The 23,989-nt window shown below is 38.0% G+C and overlaps 4 protein-coding genes and 1 pseudogene across 6 annotated transcripts; 2 read left to right on the top strand and 3 right to left on the bottom strand.

The window, feature by feature from the left end:
* The first annotated feature begins 6,409 nt into the window (after positions 1–6,409).
* Positions 6,410–9,786, top strand: LOC120004831 (adenine nucleotide transporter BT1, chloroplastic/mitochondrial-like). Its single transcript, XM_038854147.1, has 3 exons — positions 6,410–7,285; positions 8,835–8,996; positions 9,081–9,786. The coding sequence occupies exons 1-3, from the start codon at positions 6,737–6,739 to the stop codon at positions 9,552–9,554; spliced, it is 1,185 nt and encodes a 394-aa protein (XP_038710075.1). The 5' UTR covers positions 6,410–6,736; the 3' UTR covers positions 9,555–9,786.
* Positions 9,787–10,467: 681 nt separating this feature from the next.
* LOC120006639 lies at positions 10,468–13,104 on the bottom strand (annotated as a pseudogene).
* A 1,330-nt stretch (positions 13,105–14,434) lies between these two features.
* Positions 14,435–16,132, bottom strand: LOC120006347 (transcription factor HY5-like). 2 transcript variants are annotated; one of them, XM_038856363.1, is made up of 4 exons: positions 15,943–16,127; positions 15,322–15,505; positions 15,038–15,194; positions 14,435–14,683 (listed from the first exon to the last, which is right to left on the bottom strand). In XM_038856363.1, the coding sequence occupies exons 1-4, from the start codon at positions 16,037–16,039 to the stop codon at positions 14,606–14,608; spliced, it is 516 nt and encodes a 171-aa protein (XP_038712291.1). In that variant the 5' UTR covers positions 16,040–16,127; the 3' UTR covers positions 14,435–14,605. The 2 variants fall into 2 exon arrangements, with proteins under 2 accessions (XP_038712291.1, XP_038712292.1); XM_038856364.1 differs by lacking the exon at positions 14,435–14,683 and adding an exon at positions 14,743–14,972 and having other exon boundaries at positions 15,012–15,194; positions 15,943–16,132.
* A 1,317-nt stretch (positions 16,133–17,449) lies between these two features.
* LOC120006449 (protein OVEREXPRESSOR OF CATIONIC PEROXIDASE 3-like) lies at positions 17,450–21,043 on the bottom strand. 2 transcript variants are annotated; one of them, XM_038856493.1, is made up of 6 exons: positions 20,806–21,043; positions 20,368–20,733; positions 19,612–19,923; positions 19,320–19,438; positions 18,632–18,705; positions 18,133–18,483 (listed from the first exon to the last, which is right to left on the bottom strand). In XM_038856493.1, the coding sequence occupies exons 1-6, from the start codon at positions 20,971–20,973 to the stop codon at positions 18,440–18,442; spliced, it is 1,083 nt and encodes a 360-aa protein (XP_038712421.1). In that variant the 5' UTR covers positions 20,974–21,043; the 3' UTR covers positions 18,133–18,439. The 2 variants fall into 2 exon arrangements, with proteins under 2 accessions (XP_038712422.1, XP_038712421.1); XM_038856494.1 differs by lacking the exons at positions 18,133–18,483; positions 18,632–18,705 and adding an exon at positions 17,450–18,119 and having other exon boundaries at positions 20,806–21,042.
* Positions 21,044–21,117: 74 nt separating this feature from the next.
* LOC120006450 lies at positions 21,118–23,777 on the top strand. The gene is made up of 3 exons (XM_038856495.1): positions 21,118–21,358; positions 22,439–22,670; positions 23,290–23,777. The coding sequence occupies exons 1-3, from the start codon at positions 21,240–21,242 to the stop codon at positions 23,584–23,586; spliced, it is 648 nt and encodes a 215-aa protein (XP_038712423.1). The 5' UTR covers positions 21,118–21,239; the 3' UTR covers positions 23,587–23,777.
* Positions 23,778–23,989: the final 212 nt, after the last annotated feature.

Below are 23,989 nucleotides of genomic sequence, written 5' to 3'. Positions count from 1 at the left end.
TTTCTTGGAAAGTTTTCTCTCTCTTATTTACCTGTACTTTATGAGTTAGTAAACAGTTGCTTATGGAAAATCTACAAATATAAAATAAATGAAATTTACAATGATTACTCTCCGTATCTCATTTTGTCTTTTGGGATCTAATAGGTTGTGTTTCCTTAGCTCTAGCACATTGCTCGTTAAAATAAAATAGAAAGGAATATGAAGTATGCTATATAACTTGGAGAAGAAACATGAAATGCTGGAGAAACACATTTTCTGTTATTGAAGTTTGAATGAATCAGTTGAGATTACATGATCCACTAACTTATCCTCTTAGAATCTCTCCAACCACTTGCAGAAAATCCTACCATGAACTCCCTCTACTGACACTTCACAATATGACTTAGTCTACCCATAAACATAGGAACCAATTATTTGACTTGGTAAACAAAGAAAGAAATACAAGTTAATTAAAAAGACTCTGACCTTACATACACTAATTTATAACACTCTTGCCATATATCTCTCTACCAGCAATACAAACTTCCAATGATGCACACAAACTTAGCTTGGTAGTTTAGAAATTAAACCTCATTTATATTATTAACTTGATAGATTATATGTAATAGTGTTCCATCTCAAGAGACCGCTCCAGCATCTGTTTCTTTTTCGATCATTCTCTTTGCTTCGGCTGTTCCTCCAACATCGCTCATCTTCTCACCGGTGGCTGGCTGTTCAAGGAGCCATCGACAATGCTTCTGTCGGTTTAAATTTTAGAGCGGGTGTCTTATACTCGAGTAAACTCTACTGTTGGACCGTTAAGAGGATAATTAGATCGGATAATGGGCTTATGAATATGATAGCCCAATTTGCAGCATAGATCCAATGGACTTGTGAGGTATCTCATGGGCTTATAGCATCCGGGTGGGCTTTAGTAAACTCTACCATTGGATTGTTAAGAAGGTCATTGGATCGGTTTATGGGTTTACTGGGCAGAAACGTATATCTATTATTACACACCATTAATCTATTATCTTTATACCACTTTTTAAACATACAAAATTTTAATGAATATATCAAAATACCATTGTTTTGCACAATTTTAACGATGAGTTTTGTTAAGTTTACACACAAATTAACCACAACTCAATATTTTCCTCTCTCACCAATTTCATCATATCCAAACGACTGTTCTCCCCATTTGTACACAGCTGAATCGGCAATATTCTCTCTCACTTGAATCGGCAATCGACAATCATGGAATTACAAGCCCTAACCTAATCCCTAGAAGCTCTTCGAACGGCACCGTATAGAAGGGACTGAAGGAGAAGGAAAAGCACTTTGAGACTCAGAGTGAGTAGAAAAGAAGCGGGAGCAACAGTGTCCATAATTTACCAAATATAATAAAAAAAATATTGGCAAATGCCTTTTGAAAATTGAAACATTCGTGCTTGACTGCTTGTACGAATTTTCCTTTTTTCGTGGGTCATATAAACAGACGTGAGACAACCAGATGACTCTAACGATTTTTGTAATTAACGTAATATTGTATGATGAAATCAGTGAGAATAGAATATTGAGTTGTGGTTAATTTATGTGTAAACTTAACAAAATCATTCCTAAAATTGTACAAAACAAAGGTATTTTGGTATATTTATCAAAATTTTGTGTATAAACTTAGAAATTTTTGATGTAAATTTATCATGTTTTAAAAATGATGTACAGATAGTAGATTAGTGGTGCGTAGATGTACTTGTGACTTGAGACTTGAGAGACAGCGATTGACAAAGTGGGTATAACGGTGTCGTTTTAATTCAGAACATGCGAATTGGCCTGGGTGCTGGGTGTAATTTACTATTGGAGAGTTAAAAAAGATCATTAACTTCCGCCCTCCTCTGTTGTATACCTGTCTCTGTCTCTGCTTCCATGAACAAATCTTACATTTTTTTGTCCTTCAACCACTCAAAAATGTCATTTACATGAACAAATTTTACTTTTTTTTTCCCCTTCAACCACTCAAAAATGTCATTTACATGTTTTGATTGTATATATAAACAACTATAAGAATTAGGAATTTACAAAGAGTTAACAATAATTTCCTCTATTTGCAAAAAAGTTGTGAAAAAAACCCCCAAAATGGCTAGAAACCTGAAAATTCCTCCAAGAATGTTAATTGAAGGAGGAGGAGGTGTTGAAGAAGAGGAGGAATCTTGTGAGGCAGGAGAGAATACTAATGCTGAGGAGGAGGTGGTGGAGAAGAGTAATGCTGAGAAGGAGGAGGAGGAGAGAAAGAAAGAGGAGGAGGAGACCAGGAATGCGTGGGAGGAGGCCAAGAAGAGGAATAGGAAATTTTTTAAGGGGGTCTTGACTGATGCTGAAGCTGATGAAAAATTTGAGAAGTCCTGGGAGGATCAATGTAAAGAAACTTGGGATGAGGTTGATTCTGAGGTTGATGAAGAACTGGAGAAGTACTGGTAGGATGATGATGAAGAAATGTGAGATGAGATCGATGCTGCTGAGGAAGTGAGAAGGAGTCAAGATATATAGTTATATTTAAATAAAGCTCTACTTAATTTCTGTTCTGCTTTGAAATAAACTCTGGGAAAACAAAATGATGCAGCGTTAGTGAGTCAAAACATTTGTCGAACACCTTATGTGCACCAACGATAACTTTAAAATAAGATCTACACTCGAATGACAGATAACCCAAAGTTCCTGCACTACATCACCACGCCAAACACTGTCATTCAGACTAATATATCAACTTTAAACTGAAACCCAAATACGCATCTAATCTCCGGCAAACACTAACAAATCCATGGTTCCCAATATATGTAAATACAAAACAAGGGTGATTACAAATCAAGAGAGGAAGAGATTACAAACCAATGGGGCAAACCCCCAAACTTCACTTGAACGCTTGTGGAAGAGATTGAAGAGTCCGAACGAGAAAGAAACTAAAAACCTAAACTTTTAACCAAAATCCAACCTCCGTATTCTGCCTCCTACCCTTTCTTTTAACCAATTCGACACCAGATATTGGAATTGGGCCTTCATGTTACTTGGGCCTATCAATGTTGGAAAACCTGGGCTTTAGGTAATATCCACTGCATCATTTCCTCTCTCTCCATAGAATTCGACTTCGTCGAATTAGGATAGACAGCTAGCTCCACCAGGATCCCATTGTAGCCTTCTTGGAATGGTTAACTTTAGAGATAGAGGAATCATACCGATAAGGCCTTGACGAGAACCGCGGACACCAAACACCACCACTAGACCATTATTCAAACAATTAGGCCATTCATGCAAGACAATATCAAAGTATGATGCAACAAGGACATAAGCACTATCTGCGGTAGCATATTCCATGTTATCAACAGCATCATCTCTAGAGAGAACTAATGAAGCAAGCTTCCACTCATATGCATCCTTTAGTCTCTCGCAATAAAACTTGTTTGCAAATATCGACATTTCCAGCAACCCAAACTCTTGGCCACGCTTCCCACTAGCAACCAACATGTCCCCTTTCGCATTCCTTGGATATGTGTAAGAAGGAGAGCACCTGAAATTTGACTTGGGAATATTGACATCATTAGTACAAAGAAGGCTACTGAAACTTGTCCAGCCTATACTTGGGTATTTGAACATCATGTATGGTTGATAGTTGATCTTGAGACATAGGACCTTGATTGTCTTCGTACCTATCTTTCCTTGCTCACATTGAGGTGCTAACAAAACAGCACAACCCATCACCTTCTCTTTATTCCTGTCCACATCATGACAACCAATTTTAACTAAATTTCCCTTAGAAAAATGATCCACGAGAGGCTTGTCTGAGCACTCATTAGCCCTGTCCTTACCATTGTCATCTCCAACCTCCTCAACAAGTGAAACAACTTCATTTATTTTGGAGATACATGCTAACCTTTGCACGAAATTCATTTTCACACCAACATGGTTTTCTTTTTTTGCTTGCCGTTCCTTCATAGAGTTTTGGACTTTAAGCTTCCAGTTGTCAGCTTTCATGTTAGACTGCTCACCAGTTGTCCTCCCTTCAACAATCAATGAAGCTTCATTTTCCTTAGAAATAGCTAAATCAATCAGAAGCTGATCAACATGACCCTGCTGAGTTCTCAACTTCTCTTTAGCCTTGAGCACATTGGAGCTTCTGACATCTAATTCCTTCTCAACCATATCCAGCTTTTGTTCCATTGTATCCAATTGTCGACTCATCATTCTCTTGAGGTTTTCGACTGCCCCTTTTAGCAAACTGAGTGAATCTTGCTCTGCCATATGAGGGTTCACAGAAAATGACTTGCCACCAGACCAATGTTCATTCTTGTCAATTTTGTCTTCACAACGTCGAGCACAACAATCAGCTCTATCATCACAAGATTGATTTTGCTTGAGAGGCCAATTGTCTCTATGATCATGCCAATCACGTCTATCATGGTACCCTTCCGCCATATCGTCGTGAAGTCGAGGCCTATAATGTAGTTTCTCCGTGCTATCTTGACGCCAATCAAACCGGGTGTCTCTCTCATAAGCATACTTGTTCATGCCCGTTTTGCACGATCTATCACACCCGTTATCTTGCCATTCATTCCGGTTAACCCGCTTGGGTTCCGATTGAGGATGATCATAGTGTTGTTCGTATAGCTCAGCTCGCACGGCAAGAGGTAGATCGTACCAAATTTGGTTGTAGCGTCGCTCATACCACTCCATACTCTCGTCATGAACGTGATTATGCCCATAGGTTTGGTGAGTTAGTCGATCATAATCTCCCTCATCATGCCTACTCCAGCCCCTCAGATAGTGAGCACGGGCATCCCACGTGCTCATCCCTCCCTCTGATACCAAACTGATGCAGCGTTAGTGAGTCAAAACATTTGTCGAACACCTTATGTGCACCAACGATAACTTTAAAATAAGATCTACACTCGAATGACAGATAACCCAAAGTTCCTGCACTACATCACCACGCCAAACACTGTCATTCAGACTAATATATCAACTTTAAACTGAAACCCAAATACGCATCTAATCTCCGGCAAACACTAACAAATCCATGGTTCCCAATATATGTAAATACAAAACAAGGGTGATTACAAATCAAGATAGGAAGAGATTACAAACCAATGGGGCAAACCCCCAAACTTCACTTGAACGCTTGTGGAAGAGATTGAAGAGTCCGAACGAGAAAGAAACTAAAAACCTAAACTTTTAACCAAAATCCAACCTCTGTATTCTGCCTCCTACCCTTTCTTTTAACCAATTCGACACCAGATATTGGAATTGGGCCTTCATGTTACTTGGGCCTATCAATGTTGGAAAACCTGGGCTTTAGGTAATATCCACTGCATCACAAAATATATATGTATTCGATGGTTTTTGGGAAACAAAATTTATATGTATTAAATGTTTGTTTTTATCTATCGGATGTTCGTTGGAAAACAAAATACAATACAGGTAATGTTATTTGATGTTTGTTTGGGGAAAATTAGACAGTCAACCGGAATAATAAATTAAAAAAAACAACATAAAAAACCTAATCTAAGGGCTAGTTTGGAAGAGCATTTGTAAAGTAGTAGATATGCTAGCAGAAATGGTGGTAGCAGAAATGCTAGACAATTTTAGTAGCAGATATGCTGCTTGAATGCTGGGTATGTGTTTGGTTGAACTTTTACTGTTAACATTTGTGTTGTGTAGCATATTGGGATAAATTACGTGCAAGGGTATTATACATTTTAGTTGTATACGTTGTTTCCAAACATACAAATAATTAAATAATATAATTAATCAATTACCAATTTAATTTAATTTAATTTATTTATTTATTAAATGATAAGGACGAGCAAGACGATAACTGTAGCAATTTAATTTATTTATTCAGTACGAGCAAGACAGTAATTGGAGGTGAGAATCGAGTTCATAACTTAGGTCAAATAAGGGTATATTTGACATAAATTAAAGACACTAATAAATAAATAATTAATTAATTAAATTTTTAATAACAATTAATTTATTTATTTATTAAATGAAAAATATTTTAATAAAACTATTCCATAATATGAGGGGTAGAATTGGAATAACGATCATTAATGAGGATAAAAAAGAGAATGAAAGTCAAATGCTACACAAATACTTGTTAGAAGTAGCATTTGCAAAGTAGTATATAGATTATGTGTCCACGAATTGTTGTTTGGCAAACAACCAACATTTATACTGTATAAATGCTGCTTAAAATTGTTGCCCAAACGGGCCCTAATACTGATACACTGCTCACTGGCGGCCTCGCATCCAATAAACACAATCGAAAAAGAGAGAGAAATTGAAAGAGATGCTTAAAATTGTTGCCCAAACGGGCCCTAATACTGATACACTGCTCACTGGCGGCCTCGCATCCAATAAACACAATCGAAAAAGAGAGAGAAATTGAAAGAGAAGCGAAGAGATTCGCGTACCGCCCTTCTCTTCTCTTTCTAGGTTTTGTAATCTCTGTTACTCTCTCGTTTTCATCGTCTCCTCTCTCGTACTCCTCTGCCAAAATCCAAATCTCTCCCAAGTCCCAACAACCCATCTCTGTCACAGCCTTTTCCCTCCAACCCATCTATCAAATATGGGATTTGCAGATATTCATTCTCTCAAAATCGCAGATATTCATTCTCTCAAAATCGATTCTTTGCCATCTCTGCTGTATTAAATTGAGAGATCGTGATTTTGGTATCCAGAGAAGTTCGACCAGAGGTTTTGATTTATGGGTAGGAGACGAATTGAGTTGTTCGATGATAAACAAGATGGGTTTTTCACAATTTGTAATTTGGGGTCTCAATGGGGTGTTCCGGATGGGAGCTGTCACCCTCCTGGAGGTTTGTTTGCTAGCATCAATTACATAGGCTCAGGGTTTGGTATTTCATCAAATTCTCCAGATTCTCGTGATAATAACAGCCTAAAATCTCTGTATTCCAATTTGTATGTCAAATATATATCCTCGGCTGAGGGAGCTCGCATTGTGGGGGTCCCAGAGGAGGAAGAGGCTCTAAAGAAGAAAAAGGGCGGCCTTAAATTGAAGATTAAGGTAAAAAATCCGTCCTTGAGGCGCTTAATAAGTGGGGGCGTCGCTGGGGCCATTTCTCGGACTGCAGTGGCTCCTTTGGAGACTATAAGGACGCATTTGATGGTGGGGAGTGGTGGGCATTCTACAACTGAGGTGTTCCATGATATCATGAAGATTGATGGGTGGAAGGGGTTGTTTAGGGGAAATCTAGTTAATGTCATTCGGGTTGCACCTAGCAAGGCCATTGAGGTAATGGTTTCTATGATTTTATGTTAAATGCATTCAACTTTTATATTCAACATCTTGGTAGTGTGCATTTACAAATTGTTTGGATTCTTAATTCTCTGTTCATATGAAGGATTTTTAACATAGGCTTTGTACTTAGCTACCTGTGAATGACTAACATTACAACTATGAGCTCCCATTTCCTATTCCTCTTGCCTGTAGTTAAAGCGTCTGAGTGTAGATATGTGTTCATCGTCATGCCCTTTGTTGGTTCTGTTTCATTGATATCATCTCTTTTGTTTGTTTTTGAACATCTGTTTGTCTGTTCGTTTCCAAATGCCCATATTCAAGCAATGGAGCTGCAGAAATCCAGGAATTAGATGGTGATAAATCAAACTAGACACCTTTTGTGTAGATTTATTGCCTTGTAGTTCCTACTTCCTAGTGTCGGTAACTTGGTATTGTTACAAATTTGTTTCATTATCTCATTAATTTGTATTATTGTGATCTCACTGTCAATTTTTGAAACAATATATTGATCTCAATATAAATTGATTAGCATTGCTAACCGTGGCAAACTGGCAATTGCCTTAAAATTAAAATTTTAATAAAAAAATGGAAGTTAATGAATGGCTTATGAAAATCATGAGCTTTCATGTAAGACTTCCCGTGTACATCAAAACACTCTTTGTTAAATCTATTTGTTAGTTTTACTATTGAAGAGCTCAACTCTTATATTGAATAGTTATAAAGGAAGGAGTAGTAATATTTACTGTGGTAGTGCTTACTTCGTCTAATTAAGAATGGTTTCAAACATTTCCTTACCTAATTTTCAGTATGCCTCTTCCTTCCCACAGCTATTTGATAGTACATTTTTATTAGTAACTTACAAATAGAAGGCACTTCCATAAATAACTTTAATTTGAAGTGCAAGAGACTCAAACTAAAGTTCCCTCTTTTGCCTAATAAACAGAGTTCAAAAGATTGGTATAAACTGTAAAAGAAGAGCTCATTCCTTAACTCATCCAAGCTTGGGCATAGGAGGGCGTCTTAGAAGTTGAAAACTGAGTAGCTGGGAAGGAGCATAGAGTTCAAGTATTTGATAAAGCCATTGAACTGTGCCACACTTTTTTTTCCCATTCTTCTTGTAGTTGAAAACATTGCAAGGGAGAGACGGAGAGTGACCTTTTGGCAGCCCTCCTTCACTTCCTGCCTCCTCTTTCTCAAACTCATCCCCTGTGAAATCAAGAACCTTTGTAGTTGAATCACATGATTGAATTGTGATGACATGCTATTGTTTTGCAAAATCTTGTTTTGTTTTTGGCTCTGTATAAAGCTAAACCTATTCTTCAGCCTCGCTTGGAGATAGGAAGAGGAGTATATTATTGTATGGAATGCTGTCGTAATGTGTGGTGTATTTAGCAGTAGTTATGGTTTTTATATTTTTCAAATTGGTATTCAAGATGAAACCCTGGAACTTAATTTTGAATGACAAGGGAAATGTCTTGTTTCAAAAGTTCTATTCTCTTACACTTGTTAGCCTTTGTCTAACTCTTTCATAATCTCTTTGCAGTTGTTTGTTTACGACACAGTTAACAAGAATTTGTCACCGAAACCTGGGAAACAAGCAAAACTTCCTCTTCCTGCCTCATTAGTTGCTGGGGCTTGTGCTGGAGTAAGCTCGACTTTGTGCACATATCCTTTGGAGTTGGTCAAGACTCGATTAACCATACAGGTACAGTCCGACTATGATTTTACTGCTTAGTCTGACATTTAAAAGTGTTTACGTTACTCAGAACTGTTTTGCAAATTTCTTCAGAGAGGTGTTTATAAGGGTATAGTAGATGCATTCGTCAAAATATTGCGAGAAGAGGGCCCTGGAGAACTCTACAGGGGCCTTGCCCCGAGTCTAATTGGAGTGGTTCCTTATGCTGCCACAAATTACTTTGCGTATGACACATTACGAAAAGCCTATAGGAAGGTTTTTAAGCAAGAAAAGATTGGCAACATAGAAACCCTATTGATCGGATCAGCTGCCGGTGCAATCTCAAGCAGTGCAACTTTTCCTCTTGAGGTGGCTCGGAAACACATGCAGGTAGGAGCTGTCAGTGGGAGGCAGGTATACAAGAATGTGATGCACGCACTCGCCAGCATACTCGAACAAGAAGGGATTCATGGTTTGTACAAGGGGCTAGGCCCTAGCTGCTTGAAGTTGGTGCCTGCTGCTGGGATTTCCTTTATGTGCTATGAAGCTTGCAAGAGGATACTTGTAGAGGAGGATGAGGAGGCATAGAAGAGCTATTTGGAAAGAATAAGACAATCAAACAGTTAAATTAAACTTCTAGTTGCAGCATGAATGAAGAGAACAATACTTCTCTGATGTGACTGGGATCTTCTTCTTTTTTCCTTGATCCTTTCATATTTTATTGTGGACTCAATTAGAGGTAGGTTTTTTTGGAGGTTACGACTGATAACTGCATTGGCAGTGAAAGAATTTTGGGAATGCAGGATTGTGCATTATGTTACTTCGTTAGACACAACATGTCCTGTTTTTCTTGTTTCATTTCTTGTGCTGCTCCCTTTTTCTTGTGGTAGCATGGAACCCCCGCGGCAGTCTGGCACCCCCCCCCCCCCCCACCCCCAAACCAACAACCTTCCTCCCGGTTGCAATGAGAGTGTTATCGCAATCAAGTTTATTATCTCAGCTAACAACTCACTTTGTGCTACTCCCTGATTCTTGCTTCAATTTTACAAGAAGCAAAAAGTGGCATCTTATCCAATTACCATTTCTGCGAAAGCTATTCATGATTTCAAGTAAGTTTTGCATTTACGCTTGGTTACCAAAATGTTAGGTGGTGGTAGGACAAAAAAGTTGGGAGACAATAGCCCAAACATACCGCATATACTTGGACTGTGACTACCTAAAGTTGAACACAATCAGATTGACCAATTGACCTGGGGTAGCCGTCCCACTTGAAATGATAGCAACCCCATTCCATTAAGAGGTAAGCAAGATATTGTAAACATCATTGCTCTACTTCCAAAAGCCAAAAAATTGAAAAACAAATTTGAATAGATTAGGAATGCATTGTTTTTTACACAATTTCTAAAAAAATCATCACTAACATAAAAACTCCGATCCATGACTGTTACAGAAATTAGCATAACAAAACTGAAGGGAACGGACTAATATTCTGGAGAACATCTCAGCTTTGCTCCTCGTTGTCCGCAGCCTCCTCAGTAGCAGCTGCCATCAACTCATCAAACTTCTCCGTCTTACCCAGCAATATTTCTATCTATAAAACAGGCAAAATAAAAGAAACTCAGGAGCCTAGAGATAAAATCAAGACAACGGCTACTCCAAATAGTAAAACCAAGACTGCCTACCACAATCCAGAAATGATATGAGGATTGCACACCCAGAATCCTTTTATAGGTGAAACTACTCCAATAAAGAAAAAATGGCCAACAAATTGAGTCCACTAGCATATAAGGTCCTTGGCTTTTGTCTGGTAGAATTTGACTAATGTCATGCATCATCAGGTGGTTCATATTAGAGCACATGCAACCACAATCGAAGCCAGCAGACTTCAGTTCAAGCATTACCGATGCATAAGCCACAAATTCCATGGTTCCAAATTAAAGGCTTACAAATGTTTAGATCATAATATCTCACTTCCAACTTAAGTTAATGCATGAAAAAGCAATGAAGTGCAAGGTTACCACAGCCAAAGATCTATATGACTGCAAGTACCACTGTGTTGTACATGCTGTAATAAAGGTTTACCTTTGCTTTCTGAACAGGACAGGACGTCCCCCTGATTCCTCCCTCATGTCAACCGTTGATGTCATGATCCCTGTATATTTAATATATAACGAAAAGTTCCATATCTCCTGGTCCTACGAAAACAAAAATAACAAAAAAAAAATCACAGGGAAATTAGGAATCTCACTCTTCTCAACTGCCCAACCACTATTCTTCAAGATCTCAGCAATTGTAACAACTGTAGCAATAGCTGTAAGGACAACATAAATGTCAAATTTCCAGTAAAAACTAGAAAGAACTATGAAAAAACTACAAGATAAAATGTCTACATGGCACAATAAACACGTTTTTGTTCTTCTGTAACAAGTAACAACCACCATGGACCATGAATACAATATTTTTAATATGGAACCAAATTTTATAACGCAACCAGGAGGTTCACAAAGAGAGGTTGCATGGTCCTGAGGATATTACCTCCAGCCAGTTAGTACAAGAACTAGAAGAGTACAATTTCAAGCAATTAATAAGAAATATACCAAAAGAGGATTTTGCGTCATTGAAGATTATATTCTATCACCCCATATTTTACTCGTGATATCACAAGTACGTAAGAAGTTTCTTTCAGCACACACAAAGTAGTAAGCATTAACAGACGGAAACAGGGATCCATGATTTCATGTTAGTAGAAACTAGGGATGTCTAGGTCCCCAGGGGGCACAAAAGAAACAATACCCATTCCAAGAGCAGAAAGTTCCACTTCGTTGTATTGCTGCATATATCTCTGCATGAGTAACAATAAAACATCCAAGAAATTAATAAATGTCTCCCATTATGGAGTTAAAAAAAAAATTCTGAATTACAAGAATTGTACGTGTGCGCATAAATACATTTCAAAGTTCAAACACACGCATATAACATATGAGGGTTCACGTACAAAATGTCAAAAACAACTTATCAGTTGTTCAAAAACTGGGAACAGACCCACAAAGAGACAGACAATAAAAGGGATTCGGGATGCCCCCTGTTTAAGACACAAGTTGATATGAATAACATAACTAAGCAAGTATTCTAAGTTACTTATCACTGCCCAAAACAGCAAAAAATAATAATCCAATTACACAGCTACTTAGATTATCTAATGAATATTCAGGTTTCAGCATTATAACAGATTGCATTAAAGTACACTATGTGGGCCAAAAACATGGAAAGTAAGGCTTCCTTTGTCGGGAAACAGGGAACAATCACTTCTACTGATCAATATCAAACATGATAAACTTATACGAAGCAAATAATCAAATATTTATGAGAGCAAAAACAACTAAAAACCCTAGATCCGTGTATCTGCTAGTCAAAAGGTTCCATGGCCATTAAAGAGAAAAATAAACCACTTACTAATTTCTTCTTTATATAGAAGAATAAAAAACTTTTTTCAGTTTTCTCAGCAGTCAAACACGGAAAAGTCCATTCGTAAGATTACAAACGTAAGTAGCTAGTTACACTAAACTGAAGAATAAAGAGAGGGGCTCCAAGAGAGAACCTTGACAAGATTGACGTAGAAAAAGAGGGGTTTCTTGGTATTAGGGACTTGGATTCGGTTCTTCTTAGCAGACGAAGCTGAATCCGTGACATTCAAGTTGTTAATTCCTTCTGTTATTCCTTCCATATTCTAAATTTCTAATACCTAGAGAGAGAAAAACCCCTAATCTCTCGCTCTTCCACCTTCTCTCTTCTGTATCAAAATATTCGAAACAGAAACTCCTGTGACCTTGTCCCCCGCGCAGTTCGGCTTTGAAGTTTAAAGAGTAGTTTTGAGTTTTCCATATAGATTACTGAGATTTTATGACGGCGTCGTTTTGTCGGACCGAGCAGTTTGGACTCGGGCCTAATATTCTTCAGGAGCTTGATTTTGGGCCGAAAGCTCATTAGAGCCCAGTTCGTCAAACCCATGTAAACAATAAGATCTTGCCAGCCTGTAATCAACTAATGCGAACCTGACACGTGCTAGATTAGGTAGGTATCCATCAAGGGCCAGTGAGGAAGTCATTACAGTCTTGCCATTTCTTCTTCCGTGTTCCTCTCAAAACTAGTTGCATGCCCGCGGCACATATTTTGATAGGAAAATAGAGATGCGTAAGAATTTTTCAATACTTTGTTAATATGAAGAGTAGTAGAGTAGAGTTTTAATTGTAAAAAATAGAGATGTTTGTGAGATGAAAATGAAGATAAAATATGTACAATACCTTTTTTTTAGTTTGCTAAGAAAAAAAAATTTCTAATAGGGTGTAAGAAATTTGATTCATAAGAAATAAGTATGTTAAGAGTTTATCAATTTTTATTTGTGTCGTTAGTATCTACAAAGTGTTATAGGTCACCAAAGCATGTTTATGAGACAATATTGTATGGTTGGTACAACATTCTCTATAAAGTGGCATTCAATATCGAGAAATACAATGTAGCATAAGTAATATTTTTGAAATTATATTTTTAGAATAAGATTCTTAATATTTTTAGAATAAGATTTTTGAATTTATATTTTTGAAATGTTATGTATGACTGGTAGATTTATACCTATAATCACTTTGACCTTCAACAACTCACTGAATTCTATCATGCTTTCCTATCCACTTACATGTTCCAATACCAAATGGGCTGAATTTACTTACACATTAGAACAATATAGCGTGAGAAAAACCTCTCATGTTGTGTATATTGCAATCCAAACAGACTACTAAACCTGACCAAACTCTAAACATGCACAATACATCAATTAAATACTACAAAAACACACAAAATACATAAAAAAAACACATAAAATGATAAAAACACAAAAAAATTCTCACAAAATGATGATAATTAATGCCAAAAACATATAAAATGTTTTCAAACTAAATACTATAAAGGAATTTCATTAATTGAGTAATATCAAAAACCTCTCATAATTAATAATACATGACCTTAGTGAAACTGAAACAATATCAAACCACTTGCATGAAACATTAAATCTTCATTATAAGTCTTAAAGTTTTTCAATATATTTTAATTTTTTCTTTTGTCCTTTACATTTTTGTTTTTTTAAATTAATTCTCATTACTCAAGTTGTCTATCATTCCTTTTTATCAAGTTTAATTAGAATGTGTAAGCTTTTTTGTAGAGGCGTCCACGTGACATCAAGAATTAAGGAGAAGGCTTATAGATCCTCGTTACATATATATAAATTGATATACCACGAAGCCCAAGCCCATTGATTGTTATGAACCGCAGAAAACCGCCAGGAGGAACGTTGAACAATACAAGAAAATCATTTGAAGTACAAATAGCAGACGGATTCAAAATTCACCTTCATCACTTCGTCCACAAAGCATGGCTAGTAATGGCTTTACAAGAACATAAAAATTAGGACTACAGACTAAGGACAATTAGCGCAAATTTTATATATTTCATTTCATAGCTCTAGTCACTTCACTCCTCAATTGCATTCGAATCAAGCCATGGCTAGTCCTCATAATATCACATACCACTTCATTGTCAAGCAATCTGTTTCCTTAATTTTTACAAACTCTAGCCAATTCTTTCTTTACTCATAAAGATCCATCACCATTGGAACCACTAGTAGTTCCTCCTCTCCTGCTCCCACTCGCAGTAGTGTTCTTCAGTATCTGCAAACACATCCATCAATAAATGTTCAAGGCCCAAAAAACAAAGGGTCAGGTCCATTAATTAAGACCCAACCAACTTAATCATCAGTCCAAGAATGGCACAGGAAAAGTTCTGAATAAAGTGGGTTTTTTCAAGTAAGTCACAAGATTAAAGGCCCAAAAATAAAGGGTCAGGTCCATTAATTGACCCTAAACTACATGCTTCCTTGTCAGTTGATCTATATTTCCTATGGGTTTTATCAAACTAAACCACTAGAATTCATAAAACAATGATGATGATGATGATGATGATGATGATGATGATGATGATGATGATGATGATGATGATTTAATGGCGAAGGTGATGAGACATACATGTCTAAGCATCTGATTCTCATTCTGTAACGTGGACAGTCTCTCCTCCAGCTCCGAGTTCTTCTTTTCCAAGTCTTTGACTCTTGTTTCCAACTCAGTCAAGTAAGCCTTCTTCCTCTCCCTTGCTTGCTGCGCTGACACTCTGTTCCTCAACAACCTTTTTCCAATGTTTGCCCCCAAGCCCACAACAAAAACACAATATCAATAATTTTCCACTGGATTCGGTTGGAGAAGGAAAACCATAAAACACTGAAACGCATTAAGATCGAACAGTTAATATTCACCTTTTAAGCCTCTTGTGCTCCTTGTCTGCTGGGCTTCTACCTCTCTTTCTTTGTCCACCTTCGCCGGTGGCCTTAGCGCGGTCCAGTCCGGCCGTTGATCCGCCGTTCCTACCAGATGAGGAAGTTCCGACGGCTTCTCCTCCGATCTCCGGCACCCTCCTGATCTCTTCGTCACTCTCCAAACCTGGTATCGCAATCCAGCAACAATTAACAAAAAGGGCTCAGAAACATAATAGAAAAAATGAGAACAGGGAAACCGTGCGAATCGCGAAGAGTTTTCTCGGAAAAGCGATTCTCGAGAGAATTTTGAAGATCCGCATGACAATAGCTACATATTAACAAAACCCAGATGGGAAATCTGGAGATAGAATTAAACCATGCGGATTGAAAACAAAAATGAGAGGAAAGTGAAGCACAAAAGCCCAGAGAGAAAAATCCCAAATCCGGCATGAACACAACGAAATTTTCAACCTAGTTTGCTGGGATCATGAAGAGAATATCTAGAATTATCAAAAAATAAAACAATTTCTCTCCTGATAAATCAGAAATTCAAGTCACGGGACATAAAATTCGACAGCTTTTACTGGGGAAAGGGGAAAAATTGGTGGGCAGAAATTATACCTTCTTTGACTTCAATTTGAAAAGCAGAGCTTGAAGACCTTTCACTGCTCGACGGCAGAGAATTGGCCGCAATTGAACTCGTCGCTTGATCTTGCATTTCTTAATCCAATGCAGACAAGGGAGGAGGAATAGAAATCTCTGGGTTTAGGGGAGAGAAAAAGAGCGGGATATTAATGTCATAAGTGGAGTAATCGCAGACTACACTCTGTCTGAAGATACTTAATCCGTTAGATCACCGATAGATCGGATGGTCAATAGACTTTGATCGTGGAGCTACAGGAGCCATGAGAAGTTCGATGAATCAAAGGTTCAAGGAAATGGATCGTGGAACAATAAGGGACGTAGGATGGATAATTGAATGAACGGATGAGATAGGAGTACGAAGAAGTGTGCAATGAATTGGGACCGTTTTATGTACTGGCGGAAAGATTTTTCAAGTTTCTCGAATTCAGGAAAGTTTGGTATCGTCTATCGCAATTCCCACTACGGACATATGAGCACCGGATCCTCAATCCCACACGTGCCATGCACGTGATATTAGTATGTTATCCTTTATGTTACGGGTTAAGTTTTCCGGCAGTTTTTAAATTTGGTAAACATATTTAAGGTTTATGACGACCACTGTGTGACTTCTACTTCAGGACCCTCGTCCGTTTATGTTACTCCAATGTTGTGGGCTGTAATGAGCTCCCAAGGGAGTCGTTGACTAGTTGGTGGTGGAGGTGCACAATGGTATCTTCCACGGTACTTGCATACAAGGATTCTATTGAAAATAACAAAGCCAAAACCAATTTGGTCCTAGAAAGTCATCAATACAATCTAGCAGAAAGGACTTTAACTCATTCATTCATGTCTTTGATTCTTCTACGCATGTAGCTAACCCACACAAATTGACAGAATGAGACTCGCCATTGCCTTCGCTTTCTTACAATTAAATCCTACTACGACTCCAGAGGTAGCCAGACCAAGGTGTTCAATACACAACTCCAAAAGTTACAACAGGCCAGTGTTCCATAATGGCTAATCACGATACAAAACTTGCATTACATGAAAGCAATCTTGAGTCCGATTCCGCAATATAGTTTATACGTAAACTAAGTAAATAAACCACAAAGAATAAAATAGCAATGAAATGAGAGAACAACCGTGCAACAGGTCAGAAGTTGATCATCTCAAAATCCCAGTTACAGCTGGGAAGAATGAATAAGACCTTCATTTTCCTTGTCCGGATCCAGATTTGGGGAGAGCTGGAGGTAGCCTAAAAGCCTTTCCTGGGGCCGAAAAACTCCGGGGGATTGTTGTGGGGTTTGAGTCTCTCTGATCCATTGTCCCAATATCCCTGACACTTTGACAATGCCTTAGCTGATCTTTCTGCAGAATCTGATCATTTTCTCCTAAAGCGTACTTATCATCCCAAACTATTCCAGAGGAACCTTGCCTTCTGAAGGAAACTGCAGATCTTTGTAGAGTTGCCATGCGTGTCCTTAATAGCTAGCTCTTGAAATACTCTGTATTTCTTCTGCTATCGTCTGATGCTTGTTGCAATTCTGAGTTGAAAGTTTCTGCAGTTTCAGGCATATATAGCAGACCAACAGAGCACAAAGAGAAGAACCATAGAAATAGGCCAGAAGATGGCATCTCTATGCAGAATAAGCTCTCTTGTCATGCATTGCACGCTTTTTCGAAAATATGCTTATTCATCAAGGTTTTATTTGTTGCCATTCGTTTGACTCCAGAAATATTCTTTCTACTTATATGCTTGGAATATCGTCTATTCAAGCATCAAGTTGTTTTCATGTATCAGGAGCCAGTCAGGGTCAAGATATAAGTCAACAAACTAGATGTTATAATCAAAATAGTAAAGACAGAACAGATTCTGGAATTTGTCACAACTCATAGATGTGACACAATAGAAGTAAGTCCACATTAGATTTTGAAGTTCAGGTCAAAGAGAAATTGAACAATGCTAAAGCTTCTACCATTTCAGAGCAAGCTTTACTACTAATTACTAATTTCTGTACTCACCTTAGTCGCAGTTTCCCGGGCTCCCAGTCCTTTGTAAATGTTGTGTGTGCCAGAGAGAGATAGACGTGATGGAGGATACGGGGTTGCATTTTACTCAATTCATCTACTTTCAGAGAGAACTATCACGCAGAATTCAAGCACAACTCGTGTTTCTAATAAAAAGCATACACCAACACTCAGAGATTTATATAAGACATCAAATTCACAAAAATAAATACAAACTATCAAATCATTTTCTAAGCTGAATGCCTGCATATCTCTCGTAGTTTTAACTCATGACTGTGCAGGAGTATCTCTCAGCTAAGCTGGTTTGGCGACCCACATAACCAAGTTCAATCACAAAGACCATAATGACAACAACAAAGGACGAGAAAAAACTTCTTCTGACACAGAGAACTTTGGTGGGCAGTTTTTCTAGACATAATATTATGTTTTAGGAACAGATTGAAACCCACATATCCAGAAACAGACCTTAGCCTTTGGAGATGGTGCGGATCAAATGATGACACCCCCCACCTGCATAAAAATGGATTCACTCAATTTAAATGCTCCATTTTTTTTTCTTCCATTTTTTCCCCCTTCCTAATCCATATTATTTAAACCCCTGAGAACAAGAGATGCTCCCAAATAAACTGGATAACAAACCAGCTGTGAAAGGGCTTACCCCAGAGAGCCATGTAGTCTGTGTCTTGAAAGCATGAACCTCTACCCAACCCGCTGACCTCTCGATTCCTATATCTGTGAAATAATTCAGAGCCTTATGCCATCAAAGAGTTCAAATCACACTCTAACGCATCTTATACTTATAAGATTGCAAAATACTGTGATTTCATTCCAAAGATAGAAAAATGTAATCAGATGCAATTGCATATACAATTGTGGCACTATCATAAAGATCCATGAATCAGGATACTAATGCATATAGATACAAATGGTCCAATGGGAGGAGGATTTTTTTGCAGATATATGTCCATCTTGTGAGTCATTCAGACCCAATGTTTTTCCCCCTACTCTTTACTTAGATTTTGTGGGCATATAAATACACTACCTACTGAAGCAGCAAGGAAGGCACCGACCAGAATGAAAATAAACAGAAGATTCGCGATCAAAACACAACAAAGAAAGTTGTCAATTCAAAAAATCATTTTAGAAACTTAAGTATCTGCCTATTGATATTTTTCAATCTGTTGTTCTCCTTCTCCACGAGACCAAGAAACTCTTACTTTAAAGAACCAAAATGATGACAAAGCACAACCATTAAATGTAAAACTTTCATACAAGATACACCAATATTACATACAGTAAAAATATACAGATTGCTTCAATGTGAAAACACAGATTCTGAAACAGACCGTTGATAGGGAAGACGACGGTCTGGAACCCCTTCTTCTGTGCGCTTATCTTCAAACCATTTCACAACTTTTTTGCGGGGTAGATTAACAACTTGCACAATGCTATTAATCATTGCATTCTGCATTAATTGGAAAGACAGAGGATACAAAAGATGAGAATGTAATATCACTGATAATCAAAGGACAACATTTCAACAAATTACCGTCTGACAGAGATGTTCACTATCTTCAGATTATCAAAATCAGTTCACAATGAAAATTGCAATCTATAAAGCAAAGAAAACTCACTTACAGTGGGTCGTTTTGTTCTTCTGTAAACCCTTTCCAGGGTTTCAACTTGTACTTTCTTCAGCCTTTTCTGAGCAAACCATTTTTGTTGCCTAGCATGAACTGGCAATTTTTCCTCTGTCTCAGATTTGACATTATTCGCGTCCCTCTCCTCAGGAACAGTTAAAACTGTTTTGGTTTCAGGCTCTAATACCCTTGGCGCAGGTTCATGATCAGGTAAAACAGCGCTCATCATAACAAGATTTGGAGGGGGTTCTCGAAGTAATTCTAGAACAACAGCTCTATCAAGACAAAGTTCCGCAGCAAGACTTTTGATCTGCAAAACAAGGGAGACTTGCTATTAAAACCAAGTCGAGGTTCAGTAGTAATTGAACTTAACATGAACTGCTATCACAGTCCACTTAGCAGAAACATCCACTCATACATCTACATCGTACAAGATGCACATCAAGATCCCAAGTTCTCGAGCTATTTATGTTCCAATTTTAAGATTCTGGTAGAAATCAAAGATGTAAGTAATTTCTTAGAACAAATAATACGACTTAAAAATCTTGTCCAAACAAGTTGCTCAGAGATGTCTAAGAAAACAAGAGGGGGCCAGCCTTTATGGTGCATTCAGGAAACTAATGAAATCAGCATCATTTCAGTATAAGATTCCTCTTTGAATTCACACATAAATAAACAACAAAGAGAACCAGTTCAAGAATCAGATATGCACAGTTTATGAATAATAGTTCGGTCAGATTAAGCACAGGCTTACACTGGTTTTGCGGCGGCCGGTCTTTAAGGCTCGCGCCAGTCTACGAAGCTGCCAATTCTTAACCTTCACGGGTTCCTCTTCCTCTTCGTCAATGTCAGCATCCTCTTCGGTGTTCTCTTCTCGATCCATATCACCAGAAGCAGAATTGAGTATCCCCACATCATCAACATCATCAAATGCCTCCTCTAACTCGCGTTGAAGTTTTTCAAGGTCCTCTTCACTAATATCCTCATCGTCATCCGCCGTTACGCCGTCTTTTTTAAGGTCTTCTTCCAGCATGCCAAAGAGCGCCTCGAAAGCATCCTCGTCTACGTCTTCCTCATTCTCTTCAGCCGGAAAACTTTCCTGTCGTTTTCGAAATCCAACCTAAACAAGTACACCAATTACAGAAAGCAAAAATGAAGAAATTCAAATTAATAATTCAATTGTGGGTATTACCTTCTTTTTCTTAGGAGAAAAAGAGGAAGACGTGACTGCAGAATTCTTGGTTCGGCGAGAGAAGGCGAGTACAGAGCGTTGAGGGAGGTTCACGAAGAGGCGTTCACCGTGAGAAGCTGGTAGACACCGAAGTGCCATGGAAGTCTGTAGTGATGAAGCTAAAGCCATTGCGTCTCTGTTTCCTCTGTAGATGAGGTGGTTCTACGAAAATGTAAAACCCCCAATTCGCTGCTTCAGGATTTAAAACGCACCGTTTTATATGAACAGATTTTGAATTAGTTATTTTTAATTTTTAAGGATTATATCCAATTATCCAAATTGTCCGGGACGACCCGAACCTACTGAACCCGCATTGACGCAACGTCACTGGATCCTCTCTCTCGTAATCTGCGTCTGCTTCTTCTACTCGCGTAATAAAATCAACTCCCTAACATATGGCAGCTCCATCGTCGTCGTCACCGTCAACGAAGTCGAAGGGATGGATAAGCAATCTCTCATCGATAGCATCTTGCATATATTTTATGCTCATCATTCTACAGATCCCTCTTTTCAGGTAATTACAAATTACAACTACGCACTCTGTCCTCCTTTCAGACACGCCTCCTTCATATTTGTCTTTTCCCGAAATCGTTTAAAGATCTGCAAATATCTTACTTCAAATCTTTGGATTACCCAGTCATTTCCCCAAATGGGTGTTCATTAAAATTGTTTATCTTTGTGTTTTAGCGTATGGGTCGCTACTGTGCTGTTGCTTTGTTCTATTCTTAATGGCTATTTTTGAAGAATTTAATTGAACTTCTGGAATCAAAACATTGAATCATCTAAGGATGATTAACACTCACATATTGGTGTTAATTTAATTATCATCCCTATTGATAATGATATTTGGGATTTTTCTTGCAAGTCGTCATTCCGATATCTGTTTGATGGTTAAGACTCACTTCTGCTTCAACGGAGTATTCAGTTTGGATCTCTGATTACGCTATTGCTTATTTGATCTTGTAGGTACATTTTTATGTTGTTCCCATTGGTTGTCAAGTGATTATAGTATTGCAATCAATTCACTCTTACACAAACCCAAAACCCAAAGTTTGGTGTGACAAGTTGAATCCCTTCCCTTGACCCCGTGGAGAAATCGAATTGGGTTATTTGGTGGGCAAATAACTCATCGTCTTGAGAAATTTACTAAAGCATACTGTATTTTCATGTAGAGATGCAATTTTAAATATCAAGCAATCTAATGACTTTTAATAGGATGTTGTATCTAATGTTCAAATATGAGAATCAGGATTTGTACCAGTTTGCTAAAGCATGTTAAGCTTATGTGATTTAGACAGATGAGCTGACTGCCTAATAATGTCTGTGAAAAATCATGTCCGTACTTTGCACCTTTTGTTGATGCATGCATTTCCTAAAGCTTATAGGATCTTGTAGCCTTTCTCATTCCTGCATTGTATTTTGGAGACGAGTTCTTGTTTGAGTTGTTTATTAATTTTTCTGGCCTTTCTCAGTGGCTATCATGAATAGAGTGAGAAGCATTCTTACTTCATAATGGCTGTTGGGCAAAGTGGAAAAGGTGTAAAAGTCATGCTACATTCTGGCTTTAGTTTTAATTTGGCCTTTTTGTTTACAGGATTCCATGCAGAGCTGGCATGTGTTCGACTCCAATCCATGTTACATCTTCCCAATTGATTGCAAGTGAGATCTTCCCTGTTCCGGTTGTGAAAGCACTACTCTACCCAGGAGCCATTGCAAACGGCATTGTCACAAACATTACTATTCCGAGATGGGAAGATCTGTTAAACATCTATAACTTGACTACTGTGAAGGAAGCCTCGGCTGTAACTGATCTCCAACGCTTGGAGGTTTGCCTTTTGAACTTCTCATTGTTACCATTCTTGTTTTGAATTATGTGGTATATTTTATGATGCCTTTCGTATAACCACGTACTGAGGTGCCAAGTTCCAATATACAGTTTTGAGGACAGATGCGCACATATCTTTTATGTGCAGGGCATGGCTCAACTAGCATGTATCTATATAGGTTCATTCTTATGAAAGTCTAGTCTGGTACTCTGGTATACTGATAGTAATCGCTCCTTAATCTTTCTGTTTGTATGATTTAGCCGTTATAGCCATTGCCAGTGCCGGAAAAATCATTTGCATTTCCCCATTATTATTAGTATGATGCGATGAAGAGCTGATATAGCCTTAGGGAAATTAGATAAATAAGTTTGTCCCTGTTTATTGATCTGAATAACCATACGAAAACTTGGAATGCCAAGCGGATGGACCAAAAATTGAGTTGACATTCAAAATCACATTGTTGTAAATACTGAGAACAGACTACTAAAGCTCCATTAATTCCTTGAACTAATGCATCTTTTCCTTTCCTTGATTATTTTCACATAAGATCGGAGCCAATTAAGCTCTTTATTTTGCTTAATCAGTTGGGATCTCATCTCATGTTTGTCTTATGTACCAGGTCCTTGCAGGAAGCTACTTTTCCGTGGCAGGAGCCCTTCTCGGGGTTCTAAAACCTGGTAGGATGAGCATGTTTGGGACACTACTAATAGTTTGGGGTCTTGTCAAGGAAGGAATCCTGGGAAAGCCAGTAAATACAGATCCTGCAAGGGCTGTCTACGTCTACCCAACAATGCTGATTGCCTTGATCTGTGCCTTTTCATCTGTCAAGTATGACTTGAAGAAACTTACGAACAAGCCCCCTCTTCGACCTGTTGCAAAGCCTCTGCAGAGCTCATCAAAACCTAAGTTGAAATGATGAAAACCAAACCCAAATTTTGTTCTTCTTTTGTTTTGTGGTTGAGTTGTAATGTATTGGCTGTCATTGGAAAAATAGATGTTGTGGGTTCATTTCTGTTGTGATGATTTGTGTCAGATCTTACAAGAACTAGACAATGACAATAACTTCACTGAATAGACTAATATGGGTTTCCCCCAAACTGGCATAAAGTTGTTTTTATTGCAATCTAAGCATAAAAATTCAGATTGCAGAACTAATCTCCCCGCAGCAGGGTTGGTTTGTATGTATCTGCATAATCCACTTGTTTAACTGGAAGAATCGATTTCGTGTTCTTTAACAACTTGAAGTTTAATTTCTATACCATGGTCTGCTAACTTTTCCAGCTCAAATTCAAGATAGATCACGGAAAGCTAACTATGGA

Source organism: Tripterygium wilfordii, chromosome 9, assembly GCF_013401445.1.
Source record: "Tripterygium wilfordii isolate XIE 37 chromosome 9, ASM1340144v1, whole genome shotgun sequence".
NCBI lineage: Eukaryota > Viridiplantae > Streptophyta > Magnoliopsida > Celastrales > Celastraceae > Tripterygium > Tripterygium wilfordii.
This window is presented reverse-complemented; position numbering and strand designations above follow the sequence as displayed.